Here is a 22903-nt window from a genome sequence, read left to right as displayed (position 1 = left end):
ACATCGCATAGGGCAAGGCACTGTACCAGAACTCCCAAGTGTGAAAGGGATTTAGCGATTCAAGCTCTTCCCTCGACGTGCAGCGCAAGTTGGTGGAGAGGGCAGAAGCGGCCCGTGCCAACAGATTTCTGGAATGAGGAAGCCACCCTAAGGACTCTGTTCCAGGAATCAGTATGTTTACTCTCTCTCTCTCTCTCGGATAGGGCAACCACGAAGTGAGCATAGTGCTCTTGGCTCGATACAAAGCTAAGGAGATGGCTTAGCAGTATGGCGCCGAGGAGAAAGCGTCATGCAAAAGGGCAAAGTGCACTAACGCTGCCCACAGATACACCTCGAGAGTCTGCATACACTTGTCGCGCTCTCACACGCCGGCAACGAGGGGAAATCGGAGATTCGTTTCGAGCGCGTTGAAAGGGTGCTTCATGCGACCGTCGCGTCTCGAGCCACAAGTGGCTGATCGCTTCTGTTTGCAAACACGAGATGGTCGGCACGGTGAGAGCGCGTGGGGCACGCACGTCGATCGAGGGCTGCCGAGAGCGCCGCGCACTTGTCAATGGGATCCCTGATAAGCTCCTCATCTCTTGGCTGTCGCGACCGCTGAACGCCACCTACAGACCTGAGGCCTTCTGCTCCCATCGATCATAACGTCGAGCCTGGTTGGCAGACGTTCACGTCGTCGCGTCTCTACGTTCGACTACGCCGATGGTGTCATCCTCCGTCATTTCACAACTTTTTTTCGTCGGGGTCGCCGGAGTGAGTGACAGGTTAAGGACGGGACGAGACCACGTTGCAAGCAACGCAATGTTTGAGCTCTTTTTGTGCCGTCTGTTTTCCTTTCATCCTGTTGACCTTCAGTCCTGCTAGTATAACCATATCGGTTATTTCGAAGTTCCGATTATAGTTAAATATCGACCTTAACTATGACGATTCTAACTATGACAGCGAAGTGGTTTACGGCCTTACAAAGCGACAAGATGCTTTTTGGCAGCAGAGACATTGTCTTGGCCGCCTGCTCAGATAAAGTCGGCGCCACTTTTCACTTACAAAACCCTCTTGGTATGAAACTGGGTAAGGTCGTAAGCAGTGTGTTTCGGTGTTTCTGTAGTTTTAAATTAGAATTGAATCTAGTTCCTTCATACCGGGTAGAGAGAATAAACTTCATTGGAGCATCAATTGGACTGACGACGAATGGTGACCAGCGCTTGGAAGGTGCCAGTGACCTGAGCTGCCCGTTCAAGTCCTCGCTCGACTTGAGGGTCCGAGCTTCTTAACGCCACCTTTGCTCCACACAAGAGAGAGGGAAGGACTTGTGAGGACATTGCCAAATGATACGAGAGACTGTTTCCAGGTCTCTGCAGTCGGGGAAACGGGAGAAGTAAATTATTGAGGGATAAATTGTATGTAGTCTGGCACGACAAGAGAAGGTATTGGTTTGGAGAAGGCGCTAGTATCATTAGTCGGGTGGAGGGAAGCGCCGGCGAGAGAGGCGGTAGTGGCGGGTAATTTCCCTAGCAAGTCAGAAGGCTGTCGCCGGTTGATTGGGCTCCATGGGGAGAGGTGTGACTTGACCCAGCTCGAATGGTTAGCTGTCGAGCTGCAAGGTTAGCCGCCTAATTTCCTTCCAGCGCCGCAAAGGCAGGAGTCCAAATCAGCTCCGTGTAGAAGGTGGGAGGATTTCGAATTCTGAGAGACTGCGGGAAAATGTTACAGCGGGAAAAATTTTGAATGGCCGTTTTCGAATCAGAGATAAGAATTGTTGGGGTATGCCGGTGAGTGAGCGTGAGCGCAATGGCCGCCTCTTCCGCAGTGGCAGGGGAGTACGTTCGGATAGTTCATGACTGATAAAGGGGCACTTTGGGATCGAAGATTGGAGTAACTGCTTAAGCGTTGTGGTCGCGATAACTACCGGCGTCCACATATGTGGTGGTCTGCATCATGCGGCGTTTACGGGCTAGGGCGCGCGCACGATGTTTACGGCGTTTAACATTGTGCTCCGAGTGCGCGTTACGTTGAATCGGCCGAACCAGTAGGAGGTTGTGTAAATCAGCAAAAATGCGCACTTTCTCGTCAGTAAAGGTCACTGAATGGAGCCCAAGTGAGCGTAGATGGCGCAATGAGAACCACGGAGCTCTTGACATACGCAGGTAATAGTAATCCAGACTTAGACAGGACATCTCGGACCGGGGTCACTGCTCCAAATCCAATCCAAATTAAAGAAGCGAAATTCTCTGTTGCTTCCTCTTTCCAAGACTGGTTAAGCGATTTCTTTAAAAAATGCAGTAAATTTTTGTGCTTAACTTGGGCCATGAATAGATCATTTTATTATATAATAACATTGCTAGAAAGTGTATTATATTTATTCATTTACTTCACTTATTTCAGAATACTGTGGGCCGTAGTCTGGCCGTAGCAGAAAAGATCTCGCACGCACATATCTCAGAAAGATCTCTCAGAAAGATCTCTCAGAAAGATCTCTCAGAAAGAAAGATCTCTGACAAGATTTCTGACAAGATTTCTGACAAGATTTCTGACAAGATTTCTATTTCTGACAAGATTTCTGACAAGATTTCTGACAAGATTTCTCTGACAAGATTTCTCTGACAAGATTTCTCTGACAAGATTTCTCTGACAAGATTTCTCTGACAAGATTTCTCTGACAAGATTTCTCTGACAAGATTTCTCTGACAAGATTTCTCTGACAAGATTTCTCTGACAAGATTTCTCTGAATAGATGTCTGACAAGATGTCTGACAAGATGTCTGACAAGATTTCTCTGACAAGATTTCGCAGAAAAGACCTCTAGGTTAGGTTACCCGCACGCATGGTTAGGCATGCGGGTAAATTGCGTAAACTGGAGACGCCACACAGAACACAAGGACAGGCGCAGTTCACTCGCATCTTAAAAGGACCCTGCAACATTTTTTTTTCACTCTCTTCTAAATCCTAACTGCTTTCAGAGCGTAGTCAACAAGCACGTCCAGGTACTTAAAAGAGGGGGTCACAATGTACCTTAGCCAAAAATTACTGATCTGTGTCCGTTAGATAACTTGAAAACCTGCTCAAAAATGTTCTCCCTTTACCGGTACTGGCGTTCAAGCGCTCAGATTATGTCAATACAACAATGCAGGAGCTATTAGCCGGCTTCCTTTTAGTTGCAGAGACGAACGCTTTCGATGGTCACCTTAGAAAAAAGATTCCACAAAAGCAAAGTAGAAATGGAAGGCGTATCTGCTTTGACGAGCAAATCACGCAGTGCAGCTCCGTGCTGGCGATAACTATAGCTTTGACAATGCTTTCAGACGCAAAGGAAAGAGTGAAAGCGTTTATCGGAGGTGTTGCAGAGTCCCTTTAACGTGCACCAACTCGCCCAACAGCAAGTCATTCTAAACAGCGTGGATAGGCGTGTGTCTTGTTCGTCTTGCGCCATTGCAGACACAGGGATATTCATGCCTGTCTGGTGTCACAGTGCTGCACCATTTCCCAAAATCGTTGCTGATCCGCATGCAACCCTTTCGCGTCACCAGTCACACTTCCGAATGATTCCGTAACCGTCGTGACGTAAGCATGAACGCAAGGCGTTCCATTCTTTCTAACCTTTGTCTCTGTTCTGATTCGCCCAAATCGTCTTCATGTTTAATGATTATCCCAGCGTCGATCGCCTCCTTCCAACACAGCAGTCAACGTCACGTGGATGTTCCCCATCGGAGGCAACAAAGGGTGCTCAGATGTCTCAACCAAAACCCAACGGGAAGCGGAACTCGCCGAGCAATTATCGGCAGTGCAGCGTTGCACGCTCATCGCGCTCGCAAGAACCGTGTTCGGGATTTCATTGCCGTCACATTGCGCGCGTGTAGCGAGCTTTCGATCAGTCCGCGCCGCTCAAGCGTGGTGCGGACGAGTTTAGCAACACTGCGCAGCACGACGTTCTCGTATCTGCATAGATACACGGCGGCGGGCACGTGAGGCGACAGGTTTGGGGCACGCGAGCCAAACGTGCGCGGCTGATTCCGCAACCTGGAAGCGCGGTTTCGATTGATCGGGGACGAGCTATACTCGGCCGGACGTCCGCTATTAGCGACCCGCTCGGTGACTCGCTTGTCGTCACCCGGGCTGCGCGGGTGGCGGCGGTTCCCGGGCAACCTCCGTTGCTGCCTCCTTGCACGAGTTGCTCGCTGTTTCTCCTCCTCTGGATTCGAATTCGCCCACCGTGCACCTAATAAAAAGGCGTCAGCAATAAGAGTTCGCGATTGATATCTGAAGAGATGTCCACTCGGTCTAGCAAACTTAGGTTGGTGGTCTTCAGGCACTCTCGTAGAAAGTTTATCGAATCTAATTCAATCTAATGCAATCTAATCCGATCCTCCTCTGGATCACTCCTGTGGAGGTTGTGAACGCGTACAACCGGTTTTCCGCGATGCGTTTCGCGAGACCTAGACTTCACGATTAAGCAGCCGTGCATTATTTGGTTTCGTAGTGTTGGAACGATTTTAACTAAAATATGGGAAATACTAAGCTACCATTACAAAAATTAGTAAAAGGACATGAACGAGCGCATGGTTTGCAAATTATTGTAAACTGGTGCACTGTTTAGGAGCACAAACTCACCCTTTCTTTGGTGGCCCGGTCGAATCGAGCCGTTGAATAACTGTACATAAGCAACCTTATTCACGTCACTTGCTAAATACCAAAATCATCATAGTCTTAACATACTTTGAAAGGACTTAGAGAATTTCATTTGCTTCAATTGGGATACCGCTCCTTGTTGTTTTTTGCTTCTTAAGTTGTTTTCCTGTGGTTATTTCCACCGCGTTATTTGCGAATTCACAGTAACTTTTTCTATTAACAGTAGGCTAACATTTTGAGTATGTGTATACGATAGGGTAACTTTTCTTGTCTTTTTATACTGCAAAACTGTATATGATGCGTGTACGCCAACTTGGCGCTTCCGCGTAATTTTTTGGTGAATTCATAATTGAGGGTCCCCTTACAGTTTCTTGACTCTGGGACCCTCGTCTGCATACTAATATATTTGTATTGCGGTTTAAAAATTTAGCGTTAAAAAATCCCTGTAGGACACGTCTGAAGGGATTGGTTTGCTTAAATTCTCTAGCGGGAGCATTGTGACTTAAAGCTGTAGGCACATAACCATTATCGCACTCATGAAGTCATAAAATGTATGGCTACAGTAGAACGGACAATTGGACCAGTTGGTAACTGTTCATCTTGGTGTTGAAAGCGCTAACAAAATGAGGACGAAGCGTCATCTCGTCTGTTTTTATTCACCTCGTCACTGTTTTGTGAGCGCTTTCAACACCAAGATGTACGGCTAGTTCACATCGCTGTGCTGAAACGGTAGTTGCGCAGATCTTTCGCCACGCTTTCACCAAATCATCCCCATACGTTGGGCTCCTAAAAGTTTTGTTGACGCTTACTACTGAAATGAAACGGCCTGAATGCTTGTTCAGATTGTTCGATGGTTCTGTGGGAAGAATCAGCCGGAGGGGCACTAAAGGCGACTATGATTGCGCAGAACAAGAAGGCGTGATGCTCAGCTGCTCAAGATCATGAAACCACAGCACTTCGCTCGACACGACAATAAAGTCTCGCTTTTATAGCGGAAGGTGGTAACACTCTCTCGCGCAGTGTGAAAGCGTGTAGTCTCTTTAAATGCCGAGCTTATATGATCTGTGTCAGCGATGTTATGACTGCGGGTCTTCACCCAGCAAATAGGCTGGCCAGTAAAATGATTGCAACAGCTGGAGTCCTCGCGTGCTTTTTCGCATTGCGGAAGGCTGTGACGCCGGATGATCGCTGTGTTCACTTTCCTGTTTTTTTTTTTCTTTTCGCATTCAGAGCTCCCAAAGCAGCAGCAGCAGCAGCCGCAGCAGCATCATTACATTCCGCAGGCGGCCAATGGGGTTCTTCGCAGGAATTTCAACAAAGTTCAGGAGCAGAAGACTTCATACAAAGAGGTACACACCTGCATCGCTTTTCCGGCGCGCCCAAGGCAACAAAACGTGGCATATGACACGGTTGTATAGCCTATCACGGCAAATGCTTAATGAGTCGTTTTGGACCTTATTTTTGTATATCTGCCTTTTGGTTCACTCACTCCTGGAATATTTTGATAATTTAGAGGAAACCATGGGCCGACAAGACAAATAAAACCAGCAGCCGTTAACGTTGCAGTGAAAACGCATGGCAAGACTTCTTGGGTTTTTTTTCTGAACAAAAACTATAAAGAGAGATAAGGGAGGAAGTTAGAACAAAATAAGTCTCTTTGCTTGGATCACGGCAGGGGTGTTTAATTTGGGGTCAGCCAAAGCTCGAAAAAATAGAGAACACAAAAAGAGAAAGAAGTGCACAAACAAAAAAACAGAAGCTTATACAAACAATCGTTTGAAAATAAATGAAATTTAGCTCTACCTGAACTTCCGAAAGTTCTGTTAATATTTGCTGTCCTTCAGGGGTACTGCAAATTGCCTGATCCCTGTGGAATCCACGTAAGATTGTTGTGTAGGACGCGGTATGTAATAGTCGGTGGTCATTATTTCATGATCGCGAGAGTTAACGGTCTCCTCTATTACCCCCACGAGAGTTCGACAATTACGGGGAGCTGAAAAAAGCCGATTATCCTTTCTCCACCATCTGCATTCACGTCCTCTACATTGCCGTGTCTTATCCTTATACATAACACGCAAAAAACGCTTATCGGTGCATAATTCTCTGGCAGTTTTTAAGCCAATGTTATGCCATTGGAAACTCTATCGCGTGTCCACATGCCAGGTGCGTACGATCATCGCAGGCAGCAATTTTGCGCTTTGCTTGTGTTCAAAAGTGCCTGCTGTGACCGTGCCACTGCGCATCAGCCGCCATCGCTGCAGCTTTTATGATCTATAATAAAGACATGTTTGCTCGTCGGTACCGTGCGCTTTTACGACACCGATTATGGAACGCAGCGGCGACATATGGCGTAGCTGAGTCCCAACGGCAGCGCCGACACAGCACGTGCTGACGTATACGCGAGTCGCTGCGCTGTCGGAAGGGCGCTACAGCGGCTGCCTGTTTCGTTAAGGTTTTGCAGTTAAGTACTTTACAATTCCCGCAACCTCGTAAGATACGCGTACGTCTCCGTTTCGGTTTCCAGCTTATTCACACAAGTCAGTGTCGTTGGACGGGCTGGTGTTAACGTTGCTACTTCTATAAAGCAAATATAGGAAGTTCTTGGACGACACGTGTCTATACGTGCGATTGGCGGCTTCTCGCGCGCAAGCGGCGCAACAAACTTGCCTGTTTCAAGACATGTTAAATTTACATTTCTTGGCACAATAAAAAGCATTGTAATGTTAATATTAGTAAAAGAGACGTTCCACACATGTCTAACTTAATGGTCGAAGCTCTTGCTATGCTATGCTTGAATTCATCGTCCGTCCATCGTTAAAGCCCTACGCACTCCTTTGCGAAGTGCACCGGGGAGTGGCGGTGCGTCTGAGGACAGATCAACTGTCGGCAGATTCATTGCATATGAAGTTGTAATTCGGCAAGACCACAAAATATAGGGTAGACAAACGTACACGCACAACCAGACGTAACCGCTCGCCTATAGCGCGTCAGCGCTGTATAGAACCACGGATTCTGCTGACTCAGCAACATAGTTCCAAAGGGTGCTTTGTCCGCCGATTCATTTCTCCTTCTCTACGGCGCGCTCAATGAAGACAGACTCAGTGAGCTGGGTTGCATACCGTTACTGGTGGGAAGTGCGTTTCGAGTCTACAATTACTGAAAAATTCTTTCTTTGTCTGAAATACGAAAATTGCGAAAGGTATACGCGCGAGAAATGTTCCATAAACTCTCATTTTCGAATTGAAAAGAAATAACAGTTCCGCCGGTACGGGTAATATTTGATATTATCATGTGACTGTGGAAGTGTCAGTGTGCCCTTGGACATGGGTACAAGGCGACATGAACATGGCGGCGCCAGCGATGTAGGCTGGAACTTGACTCGTGAGAGGAGGAATACACTTTTATTGAACAGCAATGAGCTGGTGTCAGGGGCACCGCCCCGGTGAGAAGAGTCCTCAGTCCAGGACCCCTTGGAGTCTACCGGCCTTCTTCGCCCTCTGCACCAACGTTTGCTGCTGGCCAGCACGTTCCCCCACTGCTGAAAGGAGGGGTTGGGGTTTGGTGTGAGTTCCGGCGTGGGGGGCACTCACAAACGATGTGGTAAAGGGTGTCGGTATGCGGGCACTATTTACAGTTGGCAGGAATTTGTAGGAATGCTTGGCAGGAATGCTGTTGTGACGAGGCAGCCCACGCTGTTGGTTTGAAGTGTTTTTGGAAACGGCCCGGCATGAATATTCTCGGGAAGCGGCGTGGACTGCCTCATTTCCTTCCAGAGCGGTGTGTCCTGGAAATAAACTCCGCCCTGTCTATGGTTGACAGCTAGACATACGACGTCTATACGACGTCTATACGACGTCTATACGACGTCTATACGACGTCTATACGATGTCTATGCTTGGAAGCTAAGGGTGGCATTCAAGTATGTGCAGTGCGGGTTGTGAAATTACGTTTAAGTAGTTGAGGCATGCCGTGTGTGACTCTGATGACGCTGATGTGCTCTTTTCTATTGGTGGTGGCCGCAAGCTAAGGTACGGGCCATGAACGGCTGCGAAAGTGCCCAGGAGTCAGTCTATAGAGTTAGGGTGGGAGAAACGGCGTTTTCAAGTTTCATTGAAGGAAGTTGAGGACTTTTCCCCTGCGAGCCTCTTGCTCGGGAACTTCTTTGTGTATATTATTTTATGTAATCTATATGTCAAAACAATCATTTTACCTATTCCTAAAGAAATTTAAAAAAATGTAAATTTTAGGACTACTGAGAGCCTGTAACTAACTTACTGCCCTCAACTTAGAAATTGTGAGAGCATGCAATTAACTAAGCAGTTTAAAGTCCAAAACTCTTGGGCCATGTCCTGCGCTTTTTTTGCGGATTTGTACGCACTTTAAAACATAAGTTCGTTGGACAATGCGTAAACTACCAAAAAGCAGATATCATTCATGAAAATAGTAAAATAATGCTGAACGCTGAGACTGCGTGGAAGTTGCATATGAAAATTGTATGGCGTCATTGCAGTAGAGTATGTGGCGGTCGTGAACGACGTATAAATTTTCACCAGCCGCCTAGCACAGGTAACAAGACTTCTCAGGTGTCCCTTTATTGATGCTGAAGAATCACGTTTTGTTCAGCATTGAGTTCTTACTTAAGATGCTGGTTTAAATAGCAATGTGGTATTTCGCAGCGTACATGAAAGGCTGTTGCTGCATTATATGCGTAAGCAGTAAACCACATCAAGTTTCCTGAAGCCAGCCGCACGCTTTCATCCAATCTTTTCTCAACGGCAAACCCTACCCTTCGTGACGCAGGCACTGCAGGCATGCTTGGAAGACCTGGGGGTGGAGGACGCCGTGTGGTGCTCTCGAAGTTCCGACAAGGTTTACCAGGTGAGGCAGCCTCCAGCGTGGGAGATCAGTCGTATGCACTGGGCCGTGTCAGTGGTATCCTGTTTTTGAGATATGTACATTGACGTCGATCTAGCGGTAAACCCTTGCCTTAATACAACAAGGGCATAACACGAACATAGTCAATTTAGTGCATTCTGAGGGTACTATATTAGTTACATAAACTAAAATAACGCTCAGTTGCTTCTTGACTTTACCTTAGAAGAAAGAATAGGCCGCGACGTACGCATGTATATTAGCGGCAGATATAGTTTTCGGGAAAGGTGTGGCGAGAAGTAGCAGTCTGAGTGGCGCTGAATCGGTTATTGCCCACAATTTGTTCACGTGACGTCAGAATACGTACTTTTCTTCCCAGGATTCTCGAGAATAATGGTTGTGATTTCAGAAAAAAAAAATAGTATTGTAAATGTCCAGTGAAAGGTATCAGATAGCATATGTACATCCACGGTTCTGGCGTCCCACGGCCGATCCCTTTAAAGCTCTTCGTCGGTGCTTCTTGTCCGAGGTCACTACATCCATCTGCCTTGCAGGCGGTGGTGACGGATCGATAACGACACACCCGTCGCTTTGTTGCCTCGATCTAGCGACCCGGAACGCCAGACTGACACTATTTGTTCCCAACAAGCACTAAACAAGGCAAAGCAAAAAGTTCACGGCCGTGTGCCAGTACAGTTCACCTGTTAAGTTTGCCACTGCTTTGACCGACGCTCTGTTTCAATTCCAAACACAAAGCGCAGCTAAATTAACTCTTGTACTTTCGTCTGGAGAGAACAAAGAGTTAATGGTAAAGGCTTTTGTGAGGAAGGTCATTCCTCGTCATTAAAGAACTTTGGGCAGACATTGTCGGCAGCTTCAGAATGTTATATTCTTAATTACGAGTGTACGTACTTCGAGGATCTTATTAAGGACGCTTGGCCTGAAAATCAACCTGATTTACTCAAAAACAACCAGAGGGTCCTTTTTGGTCATCTGGTTAAGCTACTTGTCACACGATCCTTTGAATGCTTCCAAAAAAAAGTGCAGACAACGTCGGTGACAGTGCATTACGAGCAGTTGTCAAGTTGCATATTTGTGAACCCTGCCAAATGAGATACCCACGGGGCGGAATGTTTGAGGGCGGTGATAAACGTCGCGATAGGGGTCCTCTGTTGGTCGCCCTGAAATGCACCAATATTTTAGATGCAGAGCATCTGATTCACTCGCCTTGTCCCTTCGTCGTCGTCGTCGTCGGCGTTGTCCGCCCCTCCCCCATTCTCCTCGCCGCGCCAGCTGCGCTCTCCGCCGCTCACCCCCTCTCCTCTCCGATAGCGAACACTCTCTCGCGAGGGGCATTGGATTGGATTGGATTTGGATTGGATTGGATTAAAGTGGATTGTGTTGGATTGTGTTGCGTCATAGCCGCGGCACGTTGCGTCATAGCCGAGGCAGACGCGCTGGGGCCGGCGCACGTGCAGTACTCTCTCTTCCGCGGTTTCCTCTCCTTCGGGCGCGCTGCGCATATAACCGGTGTGCCGTTCTCCGGCGAAGCAACATCCACGCTTGGCTGAAACACCTAGCGTCCACGCCGCTTTACAAGTACGCCAACGTCGTCATCGACTGGGACCGGCTTACGCAGTCCCCCTCTACGTTATGCGCGCTATAAAACGCGGTCCCTTCACCGCTCCGCCTATGTGTCGCATCTACACAGGGGTTCCCGCGAGAGGAGGTGGTTTTTTTTTTTCTATTTCTCGGCACTCGGCGGGTTGGTTCAGTGGGTAAGGCGTTGTTTTGCTGAGCCCAAGAACGCCGGTTCAATCCCGGCCGCGGAGGCTGTTTTTATGATGGAAAAAAAAGAAAAAAAAAAAAACGAAAACTTTGTGTGTCAATATTTCGTCGCACGTCAAAGATCCTCTCAAGGTCGAAATGAATTCGAAGCCCTCCATTACGGCGCACCTCACTGCCCGGTTGTAGTTTTGGCGCATGAAGCTTGCAAAATTTGAAAAATGTTGAATTTGCGACAGAAGTTGTCTTCTGTGGAGCAGTTTCCCTTTCTCACGGCATAATGTTGGAAAGTTTCGCGCTCACTACTACTATTGTGTAAATTTGGTATATGTTGGTGTCGAAAGAACAACAAAAAAACACAACGTACAGAGACACTTCTGCTGGGTAAGTACAACCTCCTTGCCATAAAGGAAAACGAGAAGCTCACTTCAGACATTTTGTCCAGTATTCTTGGGAGTAATGACACAGCGCTTATACCTCGAAAGGATTGCTAGGCGGCGAATCCATGGCATTTTACAAATACGCTGCTTGGCGGTACCGTGTGCGGCATCAGTGTTTAAAACCACCCTCGTGCGCTCGTTATTGGTACAGGTGATGTTCCCGTGCTTGGGAGGAGAGGACACAGACCTGGTGCTCAAGTCGCTCACCTCGAGGGGAATCGGCCTCGATGTCGGCTCCACCGTCGGGTGAGTCCCGCCGCTGTTCCAACTGCTGTTGCCATATGTTCATACAATTTTCAAGCTATCAGCTTTTATAGGCTTTGCTAACTACCCTTAGAGTGTTCGAACACTGCTTATTTTCATGCCAAAGCGTACAAACTAGAATGTGATAGTCATCGTGACGGGCATGCACACCACGCGCTATTAGTCTTCGTGTCCGTCAATTCATTTGCTTTCTGTTTTTGTCCCTCTTTCGGCAACCGGCAAAAACCCGTGTGGTAAGAAAAACTGCATTTGCATTTATCTCCCGCTAGACTGTACAAACGAAGCTTCAATAAGTGCGGCCTGCACGGGGAATATTCAGCGCTGTATTGAATGTTGCTGTAAGTTTTCATTTCAGATAATTCTGGACGCAACGTTGGTGGTGTGCTTAAGCATTTCGGTCTGTTCGCGTGAATGGGGTTGTTGTCCTCGGCTGTCATATAATCTCACCTATTTTTTTTCCTTTAGTCATTAGCCCTTCGTCAAGTGGCTCTTTGTCGACTGTTTTTTTTTTACTGTGCCTTGCTGTAGCTCTCTTTACGATCTCAAACTTCCTGCTATTCTTTACCAGTCCGCAACAGATAGCCGCGACATTGTGCGCATCCGGTGGTGGGAGGAAAACCAGTCACAAAGTAAAACCAAGAACAAACTGGAGTGAGACCATTAGATACAGTACCATTTATTCTTAGCATATATGGGTTTTTCTGCTGGCACTGCGCGCCAACATTTGCACCCGCGATATGCTTGTTCTACTTGTCTCTTTGTGGCATGGCTTTGAGAAGACGTTATCTTTTCCGCTGCACAAAGTTCCGACAGCGAACGGGCCACACTTCTCGTCAATACACGTGTGAAAGTGGTACCTAAGTGTTTCTCTGGGGTCGAGGATGGTTTTGTTTTCAGGAGAAAAACATTCCCCGGCGCAGCGGATACTCTAGTGCGCTATAGGGCTTATCCAAGTCACGACGTGCTGGATATTGAAGCCGTCTGATTTGTTCCAGGGCCTGTTAAAAAAAAAACAAAAAAAAAAACACACACACTTTAAAGAAGCGCCATGTTAATCAGCACTGTCGTCTGGAAATCGTCTGGAATTGCTGGAAATGGTTGAGTGCATAGATGAGAATCACAGCAGAAACTTTCTAAACACCACACCACATCACACCACATCACATAAGGGCAGTTCACGTCGAAGGTGCGAGTCATTGCGTCCAGATTGACGACGGTCCAAAACGCTATGGATCTCAATTCGCTTATTTTTGACTGCATCACGTTTTGTTTGGACTATGATCTTGATTGATGGAGTTTAAAGCACCTAGACTACACATGTTATGAGGCGCGACGTAATGGAGGGCTCGGGATTAATTTTGACCACCTAGGGATGTTTACTGTGCGCTGAAATATCGAACACGCGGGCGTTTTTGGACTATGATCTTACCTGAATTTGCTGTGTTAGAGAGAGAATAAACGTTTTAATATTCCGGACATAATTTTTAAATTCTAATGGCGCTTTTATTCTGTGGAATTTAGAACACGACGTTGAAACTCTGAACATTCGACACATGTCTGTCTGGCTGGGTAAAACTTGGATGAAAGAAGAAATGACTGAAGCCGATTTATTTAAGATGTTCTGGAGTTTGGAAACCACCTACGTGTCTTGACCCCCAATAAATGAGGAGGTTTCTGAACATTGGGGGCTTCTTTGATTAAATATATTAGTTGAAAATCTTTTCATCTAAGTGCGCGATCTTGCTCGTTTTTTAAGTGCAATATCGCCTGTATTGCTCCATAGTGTTCCCCGACTAACGTGCCTGTGATGTTGCAGCACAAAGAACCGTTGTGGTATATTGAAAATTTGATATTTTGTTTTCTTATCTATTTCACGGCGCCAGAGCACGTCTCTTAGTTCTCCCGGTACCAAGTTTCTTCATTTGTCTCATACAGCCATTCTTGGGGTTTCCTTAGCTTTTTTTCTTTCGGCGATACGGTAAAAGGGAATTGTTTTACGGGTTCAGGGCTTTTTATTTTAAGTTCTCAAAGTTCACCAGATCGCTTCATTTTATTGAACAATAACGCCGCTCGTCGTTCCCCTAAATCATATTAGTTTTAAAATTTTACAATCTAAAGAGTAAAATAGTACCTCTAGAACCCGTCTGTAGCTCTTCTGCAGGCGCACATAATTTCGAAATAAGGCATTGTTAACATCACAAATTCACGGATCAAGAATTGGCTGATAAACGGCGCCTCCGCTCTGCAGCATCTTTGAGGTGAGGTATCTTTGATTTCAATTTATCCTTGTTACATCGAAGGCTGGCGATAAATGCTGCATAGAAGCAGCTTGACAAGCCCGTCAGCCCAATTGAAACGTCAGCAGCAGACGGCAAAAATGCATGCTGTACAGCTTCTACAGTAATAAACACAACACACCAAAGTATCGCAATTCTATTGCGATAACAAAAATATGCAAAGTAAAAAAAATATAAATATGCACGCTAACAACTAAACTAAACTAAACTAACAACTCGCATCTCAGCCAAACGTGCAAAGAAATTCAAAGCCCCAAAACGGAGTTCAGTGTGGTCGTAGTATGAAGCATTTTTGGCGACAAAAAGGACTAATCTTAGAATATTACTTGCGTATTAACTTTTTAATAGCTGAAGCAGGGAGGAGCAATGTCTATACTCCTTCGCCTCACGTCCGTCAAGAAATCGTCAGCTTAGGCGTACACGTGCTTCGAATTCAAGGTGGGAAGTACGGGGTGTTTCTCCAGCATAATTTGTAGCGTCTTAATACGCAAAGCCGCCGAGCCTAGCAATGATATTCCTACTTCGTCCGTTTTCATTCAATAACACGCACAATAAGGCGTTTGCACATGAAAAAACCACCGTATTATATTGCGCGTACGAATACTTCGCAAGTGCCATTGTGCCACGGCAGCAATCGTCTTTCATTTTCTTCCAGGGTAATTCCGTGCGCAATATTCTACCAAGGCGGAGACGAAGATGGCGCGTTGTGTCTTGAGTAAGTATACCACCAACGGTGGTTATTTTTTCTTCATTGAAGAGTTAGTGAGGCTGCAGCTGTGCATGCGTTCTGTGTTAACCGTATACGCGGGAGGATAAGTGCCACCCACGGCCTCTCTCCGAATGCTTTCGGATATATTTGGAAAGGGTAAGGCAGGTGAGTGAAGTGTTAGAAAGTGTGGAAGAGACGATAGACAGTGACAATGAAGTTTTGAAGAAACGAACGATAACATGAAAAAATCTGGAGGAAGGCATCCCAATGTCCCCTTTCTTTAGTTCCTTAGCCCTCCTGCTTTATCGCTGCGTGGACGACACCCAAAAAAGAAAGCCTCAACCTACACCGTACTATAAGTCCAGTTGAATGTTTTTCCCAAATATGACGAGTGCCTGAAATATCCTCCGAAAGATACTGCGTTTGGAGAAAATTGGGTTGCAAAACTAACGAGATGAGTGTGTGTTTGGGGGAGAGGGGTAAAATATTATAGAATAAAGCACTTTCTAATATGGCGCAGTAGCCTGCCGAGATGTCAGACTCTTTCTTATTGTCGAGTGTACGTTGCTCGGAGTCGATTCGTCGTGCAAGTGCTTTTCATAAGCTTGTATGAAACGTATGACATGTAGTTGAAGCAGCGCAGTGACTTAAGGGCTCTACACGCGCTGAGCAGCAACTGTGCATATTAATGCCTTCAGTATACTATATATGCAAAAAATACGTGTGACGTCACAGCCGGATAATTTTAACGGTTTCTTTCTTTTCTGTTTCACTACGTGCGTCTGGCAGTGATGTCAGAAGTGGTTTTCCCAGTATAGATAAAGACGGCAACACATATGCAAAGACCTCTGCAGCCGTGTCTTGTGCTGCAAATGCCCCCCGGTTCACTTCGTCGGAAACAATGAACAGGAACACTAGTATATTTACTGCAGAGGCATACGGCATCCTGCTACCTTTAAACCACATTCTCCAACACACAATTGCTCAGTCATATACACAGTCTATGAGTGTTGTTTCAAAGCTTTCGTTTCTGAAGGCCCTGTTCTCGGCTTAGTCTCAAACTTGCGGTCACAGTGTGCTGGGTTCCGTACCTTTGAGGCATTGCTGGAAATGAAGCCGCTGACCAAGTGCTGCAGAAGCTGCCCTTCGGGACACCATAGACATAAAGCTTGTTCCATATCAATTCCTAAAATTTTTTTTGAGGAGTAAGCGGCGAGACCACTGGCAACAACAGTATGATAAAACAGTAGATAATAAATTACACGTCATTAAACCTAAAATAGAAAAGCCCCCTGCCGACAAACATGCCAGATCCATAGAGGTGGCCTTATGCAGGCTTAGAATTGGCCCCGTACACATCACGCAATCATACTTGTTAACTGACACAAACAGGCCACAGTGCCATCGATGTCGGGTCAGCTATCTGTTCTTCAAATGCTTACTGAATGTGATATGTGTAACACCGAAAGGAGACGTCACTTTAATGAAGCTTGCACACATTTCCTTTCACGCTTCATTATTTCTGAGACCATATACCATGTTTTCTTACAAAAAAGTTTTTAGATACCTTGTAGATGTTGACTTTTTAAAATACACATCGTACAGCCCATAACCTCGCCTGTTTATTACCTGTTACAAAAGAGAGGCAGAACCTAAGGCCTTACAGTTTAGGTGCCCATGTTCACTGTTTTAATTATGGCCGTATACACCAATTCCCTTAGCAAAAATTTTTAAACTAGTTCCTTTCTTACAAATTCTTCTCATCTCATTCCACTATTGTCATGGCGCTCTTTGCCTTTGTCGGCCTTGCGCCATTAAACCCGAAATCATCATCAACACATATGCGAAGTTACTAGTCAAAGCTTGCAGTGCCCTCTTTTTCATTGTTCAATTCCCGGCGTCGTTTCATCGACATGTCTTTTCGTTCGTGCAAAACCGCTCACGTACGTTGGTACGTTGGTTTCTCTATCTACGCAATATATGATTTTGGCTGCGTACTGGATTTGACTGCAGGAAGGCAGCCGAAATGAATCATACCGCTCGCAATCGCAAATTGGAATTAGGCTGGAAATCGAGGGAAGGAGGGACACAGCAGGTCGAGAAAGTAAGGTGGCCTTTCATCTGAAAGAAATCGTTGAAATCACACTTCATCTAAAAAAAGTTCGTTCAAATCAAGCGTATATATGTCCAGCATGAGCAATGCTGGGCCGGTGGGGATTTCAGAACGGTTTTTGTCCGAAATGTTGGCTCAAATGCAGTTCATTCAAGTTCTGCTGCATACTAAAAAAAAAAAACGATTGCGTTAGCGGTTCAGTAAAAGTCAGATTGGCGTTTAAAGCCATCTTTTTTTTTCTCGACGTAGGGACGAAACGTCTGGCTTCAAGGCTGCCCAGCAGAAGTTCCTGAAGTCGGTTACAGCACGTCTCACGGTCGCTCAGGTTGGTCGCACGTTACCCTTTTCTTTGCGCGCGTCACAAAAGGGTGGTGCGAGCCACGAGGGCCGGTCTGTAGGCGCAAGGCATTCTCGGTTAATCCTCATAAAACAAAGCGCGAAAGAATTAGCACCTCGCTCAGTTGCCAACAGAGCAACAAAACAGTTAATTACAGAAAGTGTGCTTACTACGGGAGTGAGAATGTTGCGAAAGGACTGCTACCAATGGGCTACACACCAACAGGTGGCACCGTCGTGTTCTCACACTATCCTAGCAATGAGCCTGTTGGCTGTTTTTCAAAATAGCCTCATGGGACATTAGACCATCACCCGCCGCGGTGGCTCAGTGGCTAAGGCGTTGCGCTGCTGAGCACGAGGTCGCGGGTTCGATTCCCGGCCGCGGCGGCCGCTTTTCTGATGGAGGCGAAAAGCAAAAACGCCCGTGTGTACGAGATTTCGGCGCACGATAAAGATCCCCAGGTGGTCAAAATTAATCCGGAGCCCTCCACTACGGCGCGCCTCATCGCCTGCGTTGCGTCGGCGCGTTAAACCTCACAATCAATCAAATCAACAATTACCAACTCGCCCAGTTCTCCTGGCGACTTTGGTTAATCCTTATTAGAATTTGTGCTGTAAGTGCAATAACTTCCATAAACCTGATGCCATGTTTTTTTTTGCACGGCCGTATTAAGCCGACTGCCAAGGGGAAATGGAGGGCAAGGGAGGGAGTGAGTTCAACTCCTCGCCCCCCTCACCCCCCACACACACACCTCTTACAGAACCAGCATCTTCCTGCTTGCGCAGATTCCATAGCATCAATAGCATCAATAAGAATTATAACCCTAACATCACCACGCATTGGGTTGCCAAGATGTGTTCAGTGCGCATGCGTAATAACTTGGGTTGTAGCAGTTCTTAATTACGCTTCTCGACGACTGGAAATAGTGGTGGCTACCTCCAGTGGTCTGGTAGGGATAAGTCACCTATTGCATACCTACCACCGCCGGAAAAATGCTAACTGCATTTACGTAGTTCATAATCTCACAAAAGATTGCTCCGGCGTCATTTTTTTTTTCCTTGCTGTGTGGTTTCGGTGAAGCATGGTGGATGACGGCATGATACATTTTATGGTGGTACAATAGATGTTATGAAGCTGGGATGAATTTTACGATGGCATGATATTTTATTTTTCGTCTTCTAACACTCTGTAAAACGTGAAGAGAACACTTTGCAGCTACACTTCATTGTCGTGGGAGAAAGGTGGCTGAGTAATTGCATGCTGCTCCTTCAGCAGCTGGCGCCGTTCTCTTGCACACCTTTCCTCTTGCACAACACCTGACGACAACCCGGCCAGCATATTCGCAGTGATGCTTCATTGGAAGCTACTCTAGATCTGTAAACAGCCTGCTTAGCCATATGATTTTCTGGAGCCACATACAACCCTATTACTCCAGGTACAAACCCAGAAAACGGCTCATTCCTCGTAGCGTCAATCTGACCTTCAAGCTGGGCCAAGGTCAAGTCAGTGTCTCGTGCAGTTACTCAGTGAAAGCGTCTAATCATTGCTCGTTCATTCCAAGAGGCAGGGACCGGAGGTGGTAATATGAGGAAAGAGTAAGGGATCTTTCATCAGAACGGGGTACGAAAAGGCGTTGGATGCATTTAAGCTCAATTCGCGTTCGCGCTTACAGCGCCGACTGCGCCTACATCGGCGTCCGTGTTTCGTATTGTGTGCAGTTGTATGCGCATCTAGTGCGAGCTGTCGGCTTGAAAATCAAGCTATCGCCCGAAAAACTTAGTTTAACCGTGTTCAGCCATTGCAAGAAACTTTTTGAGCGTACAATGCTTGGTTTCTTACACTCGTAGTTTGTCTGAGATTTCGAAACTTCTGCTTTAGACATTCCTGATGAAATACTCACGTGGGACAAAAACAGGGGCCGGATTAAATGAGCCAGTCAGATTCGTTTTGTGAGCAATCATCGCCATCATAAGTTACGACCGTGGCGTCGACTGGTGCATCTTGCTCTTTTCCCGCAGGTGGTCGAAGGGGTTCGGAATCAAGGAGAGCTCAACTTCGACTTCGTGGCTTTCATCATACTGGCCGGGTGAGTGTCGTCACCTGTAACAACGCCACCTCATTTTTTGTAAAAACCATCGTCGCCCATAGATGGCTGCCTAATTCTCGCAAGAGAACAAGTGTAAATATTAAGCGCTCCTACTCAAAGTTTACGGTATACCTCTGTCACACGGGCACTTTCAATCGCGATCGAGCCCGATCCTGCTCTAACTCAATCCTGGTTTTTCAAGCGCGATTCAGAGTTACAAGCGCGATCGGACGAAAGCGGTGATACTCTCGTCCCCGCCGAGTAATGGCACTTCTAGAAGGTGACAACTTCAACTAAAGCCGCAATTTGTATAAAATAACTTTACCCCTCAAAAAAAGCGTGCAGTAACATTTATATAGCTGCGGATAACCACGACCGCGCAAAGTTACGAGACTCCGGTCGCGAAGTACATTTTTAGCGCCATCTGGCGTAGGTGAGTGCAACCGGTGCAACTTCTCGATCGGAAACGCGCCGTGTAGCAGCGGCAGTGCGTCGAGCGCGCTCGAAAAGTCAATCGCACTTCTCTTCAATCCGGATTGAAAGTGCCTGTTGGACAGGGGTATTATTTACGTCGGGAGGAACTGCATTCAGAACTTGTGAAAAGTGGCAGTGAGAAATTCTTGCAGCTATTAGGCCAGTTACTACATATAGGCGTTGTATCCATGTTTTTTTTTTTGTAATAAAGATGGTCTCATTGGGTGGATGCAGCAGGAGAGCACGTAAACAACACATCTGCTTTCAATTTTTTTCATAAAACGCTCTTCTTGGTCATTATATTGCCCCTTAGCGAAACTTTATATTGCCCCAATCTGCCCCTTAGCGAAAATTTCTTCGTGCGTACGTATCCCTAAACCTTGTCTCCAAGTCTGCATTATGTATTGAAGACGTTAACACACCTCGTTGGAGACAAATTTGCAACGAGGCGTTCTGAAAGTTTCTCGTATCCCGTAAAACGACCAAGGTGACCCGGATTTGTCCCCTGCTCATGTTACTTTACTCCCAAATGAAGGTTTCTTCTCTCTTCCTTCACCACGCAGGATGATCGCCGCTTTGGGTCTCATGGACAACAGCGTCGTCTCTATCATCGCCGCCATGCTTGTATCGCCGTTGATGGTACACACTTATTCACGCTTGCATGGGCATGCTTACAATTGAAATAAAAAAATACGAAAATTGCTGCGTATAGCACGCATCCTTTGAAATCTCCGGCCTATGGTGAAATGAGGACATGAGGAGGCATACATTTTATTAGTTACTTTTGGATGTGTGTGACCTGTGCAATGGCTAATTTTACAGTATACAGAAAGGCAACCTATGTTTAAGTTGAAAGCGATATGCTTGCCTACTGCAATGGTCAGTGCAAATTCTTAGTAACAGAATACTCCGGAGTGCTTCAAAGCGTGCGAAATGATTTGGGTGGTATGCCTATCTTACACTCCGTTTCTAGTTAGCCAAGGTAGCCGAGCTTACAGTTGCTATAAATAACTTTGGGTACTGCGTTCCAATCGTATTTAGCATTATTAAGCGTATGGCATAATTGCGCCTTTCCATTTTTTACTGTGGTCAGGGTCCTATCGCAGCCATCACGTTCGGCATCATAATCCGGGACAAGTCCCTGGTGAAAGTAGGACTGCGGACGGAGTTGTTCGGACTCTGCCTGTGTCTCGTCTTCGGTAAGCCTATGTTGTACGTTGTCAGCTTTTTGAGGGAAGCTGCCTTGAGATCCTTGGGCAAAGGTTTTCAAAATTGATGCCAGGTCGCGGGTTCGATTCCCGGCCGCGGCGGCCGCTTTTCTGATGGAGGCGAAAAGCAAAAACGCCCGTGTGTTCGATATTTCGGCGCACGTTAAAGATCCCCAGGTGGTCAAAATTAATCCGAGCCCTCCACTACGGCGCCCCTCATCGCCTGCGTTGCGTCGGCGCGTTAAATCCTACATTCAATCAATCAATCAATCAATCAATCAATCAATCAATCAATCAATCAATCAATCAATCAATCAATCAATCAATCAATCAATCAATCAATCAATCAATCAAGCAAGCAAGCAAGCAATCAATCAATCAATCAATCAATCAATCAATCAATCAATCAATCAATCAATCAATCAATCAATCAATCAATCAATCAATCAATCAATCAATCAATCAATCAATCAATCAATCAATCAATCAATCAATCAATCAATCAATCAATCAATCAATCAATCAATCAATCAATCAATCAATCAATCAATCAATCAATCAATCAATCAATCAATCAATCAATCAATCAATCAAGCAATCAAGCAATCAAGCAATCAAGCAATCAATCAATCAATCAATCAATCAATCAATCAATCAAGCAATCAAGCAATCAATCAATCAATCAATCAATCAATCAATCAATCAAGCAATCAAGCAATCAAGCAATCAAGCAATCAAGCAATCAAGCAATCAAGCAATCAAGCAATCAAGCAATCAAGCAATCAAGCAATCAAGCAATCAAGCAATCAAGCAATCAAGCAATCAAGCAATCAAGCAATCAAGCAATCAAGCAATCAAGCAATCAAGCAATCAAGCAATCAAGCAATCAAGCAAGCAATCAATCAATCAATCAATCAATCAATCAATCAAAATTGATGCCCTCTCCCTTATGTTCCTGATGAATTGTCCCTGTGCCCATAACAGACGTGGCCCCCTTCGTCACGTGACCCTATAAAGTAGCGCAAGCAGATCCTACCGGAAGTGCGCACTGCTAGAATATCGGTTCATGAGGTGTGTGTTATCATCGCGGGGCCTACGCAAATATTTAAACCGATACACGAGCTAAAAATTGAAGTGATACTAATAGTCTCAGGACCGAAAGTGGTTCCCTTTTCTGGTGTCACGCACACGTATGCATGGGTCATACCAACACTCGTGACTTGAGGGGTGCAACAGCACTTTCGGAACGGTCTTGCGACTCAGAAGGGAGTGGAACGGGCCCAGATGTTTTTATTTAAATCATTAAAATTACCTAATTAACTAGATTGTCAAGCACCACACAGCTTCGCTGAACCTTCTTGGTCACTTAGGTTGCGTTGCAAGGGTCACAAGCGTGCGCGAATTTTTTTTTTTTTTGCTTTGACTTCGGCCTTGCCAGCGTAACGTAGATATCGCGTCGATGTGACAGCAAGCATACTACTCTTATTCGCTTGGACTTCCCTGTTCATTAAAAACCATGCACGAAAACATTTTGGTTTACCCGACGAATCGCCAACTGTTGTGCAAGCTTGTGCGGGTCACTGGGACAGGTTTGGAGCATTAAAAGAGAATTCCTTTTGTGATGTGCACAGCGTGACGTCGTCAATTTTAATTCGTTTTATTGAAACTGCTAGTTGATACCCATTGCAGTATGTG

General features: G+C 46.0%; 1 protein-coding gene across 1 annotated transcript in view; it reads left to right on the top strand.

The window, feature by feature from the left end:
* The window catches only part of LOC144159226 (uncharacterized), a 60998-nt gene that overhangs the window by 22851 nt on the left and 15244 nt on the right, over positions 1–22903 (top strand). The window contains exons 2-9 of the mRNA XM_077690591.1: positions 5854–5972; positions 9424–9501; positions 11872–11966; positions 14937–14996; positions 17353–17428; positions 19459–19526; positions 20564–20639; positions 21094–21199. Coding sequence (XP_077546717.1) covers positions 5854–5972; positions 9424–9501; positions 11872–11966; positions 14937–14996; positions 17353–17428; positions 19459–19526; positions 20564–20639; positions 21094–21199 — 678 coding nt within the window. The remainder of the gene's footprint in view (positions 1–5853; positions 5973–9423; positions 9502–11871; positions 11967–14936; positions 14997–17352; positions 17429–19458; positions 19527–20563; positions 20640–21093; positions 21200–22903) is intronic.

Source organism: Haemaphysalis longicornis, unplaced genomic scaffold (assembly GCF_048455015.1).
Source record: "Haemaphysalis longicornis isolate Haplotype H1 unplaced genomic scaffold, Haemaphysalis longicornis Haplotype H1 scaffold_10, whole genome shotgun sequence".
Classification (NCBI taxonomy): domain Eukaryota; kingdom Metazoa; phylum Arthropoda; class Arachnida; order Ixodida; family Ixodidae; genus Haemaphysalis; species Haemaphysalis longicornis.
Note: the sequence above shows the minus strand (reverse complement) of the source record. Positions and strands in the feature narration are given on the sequence as shown.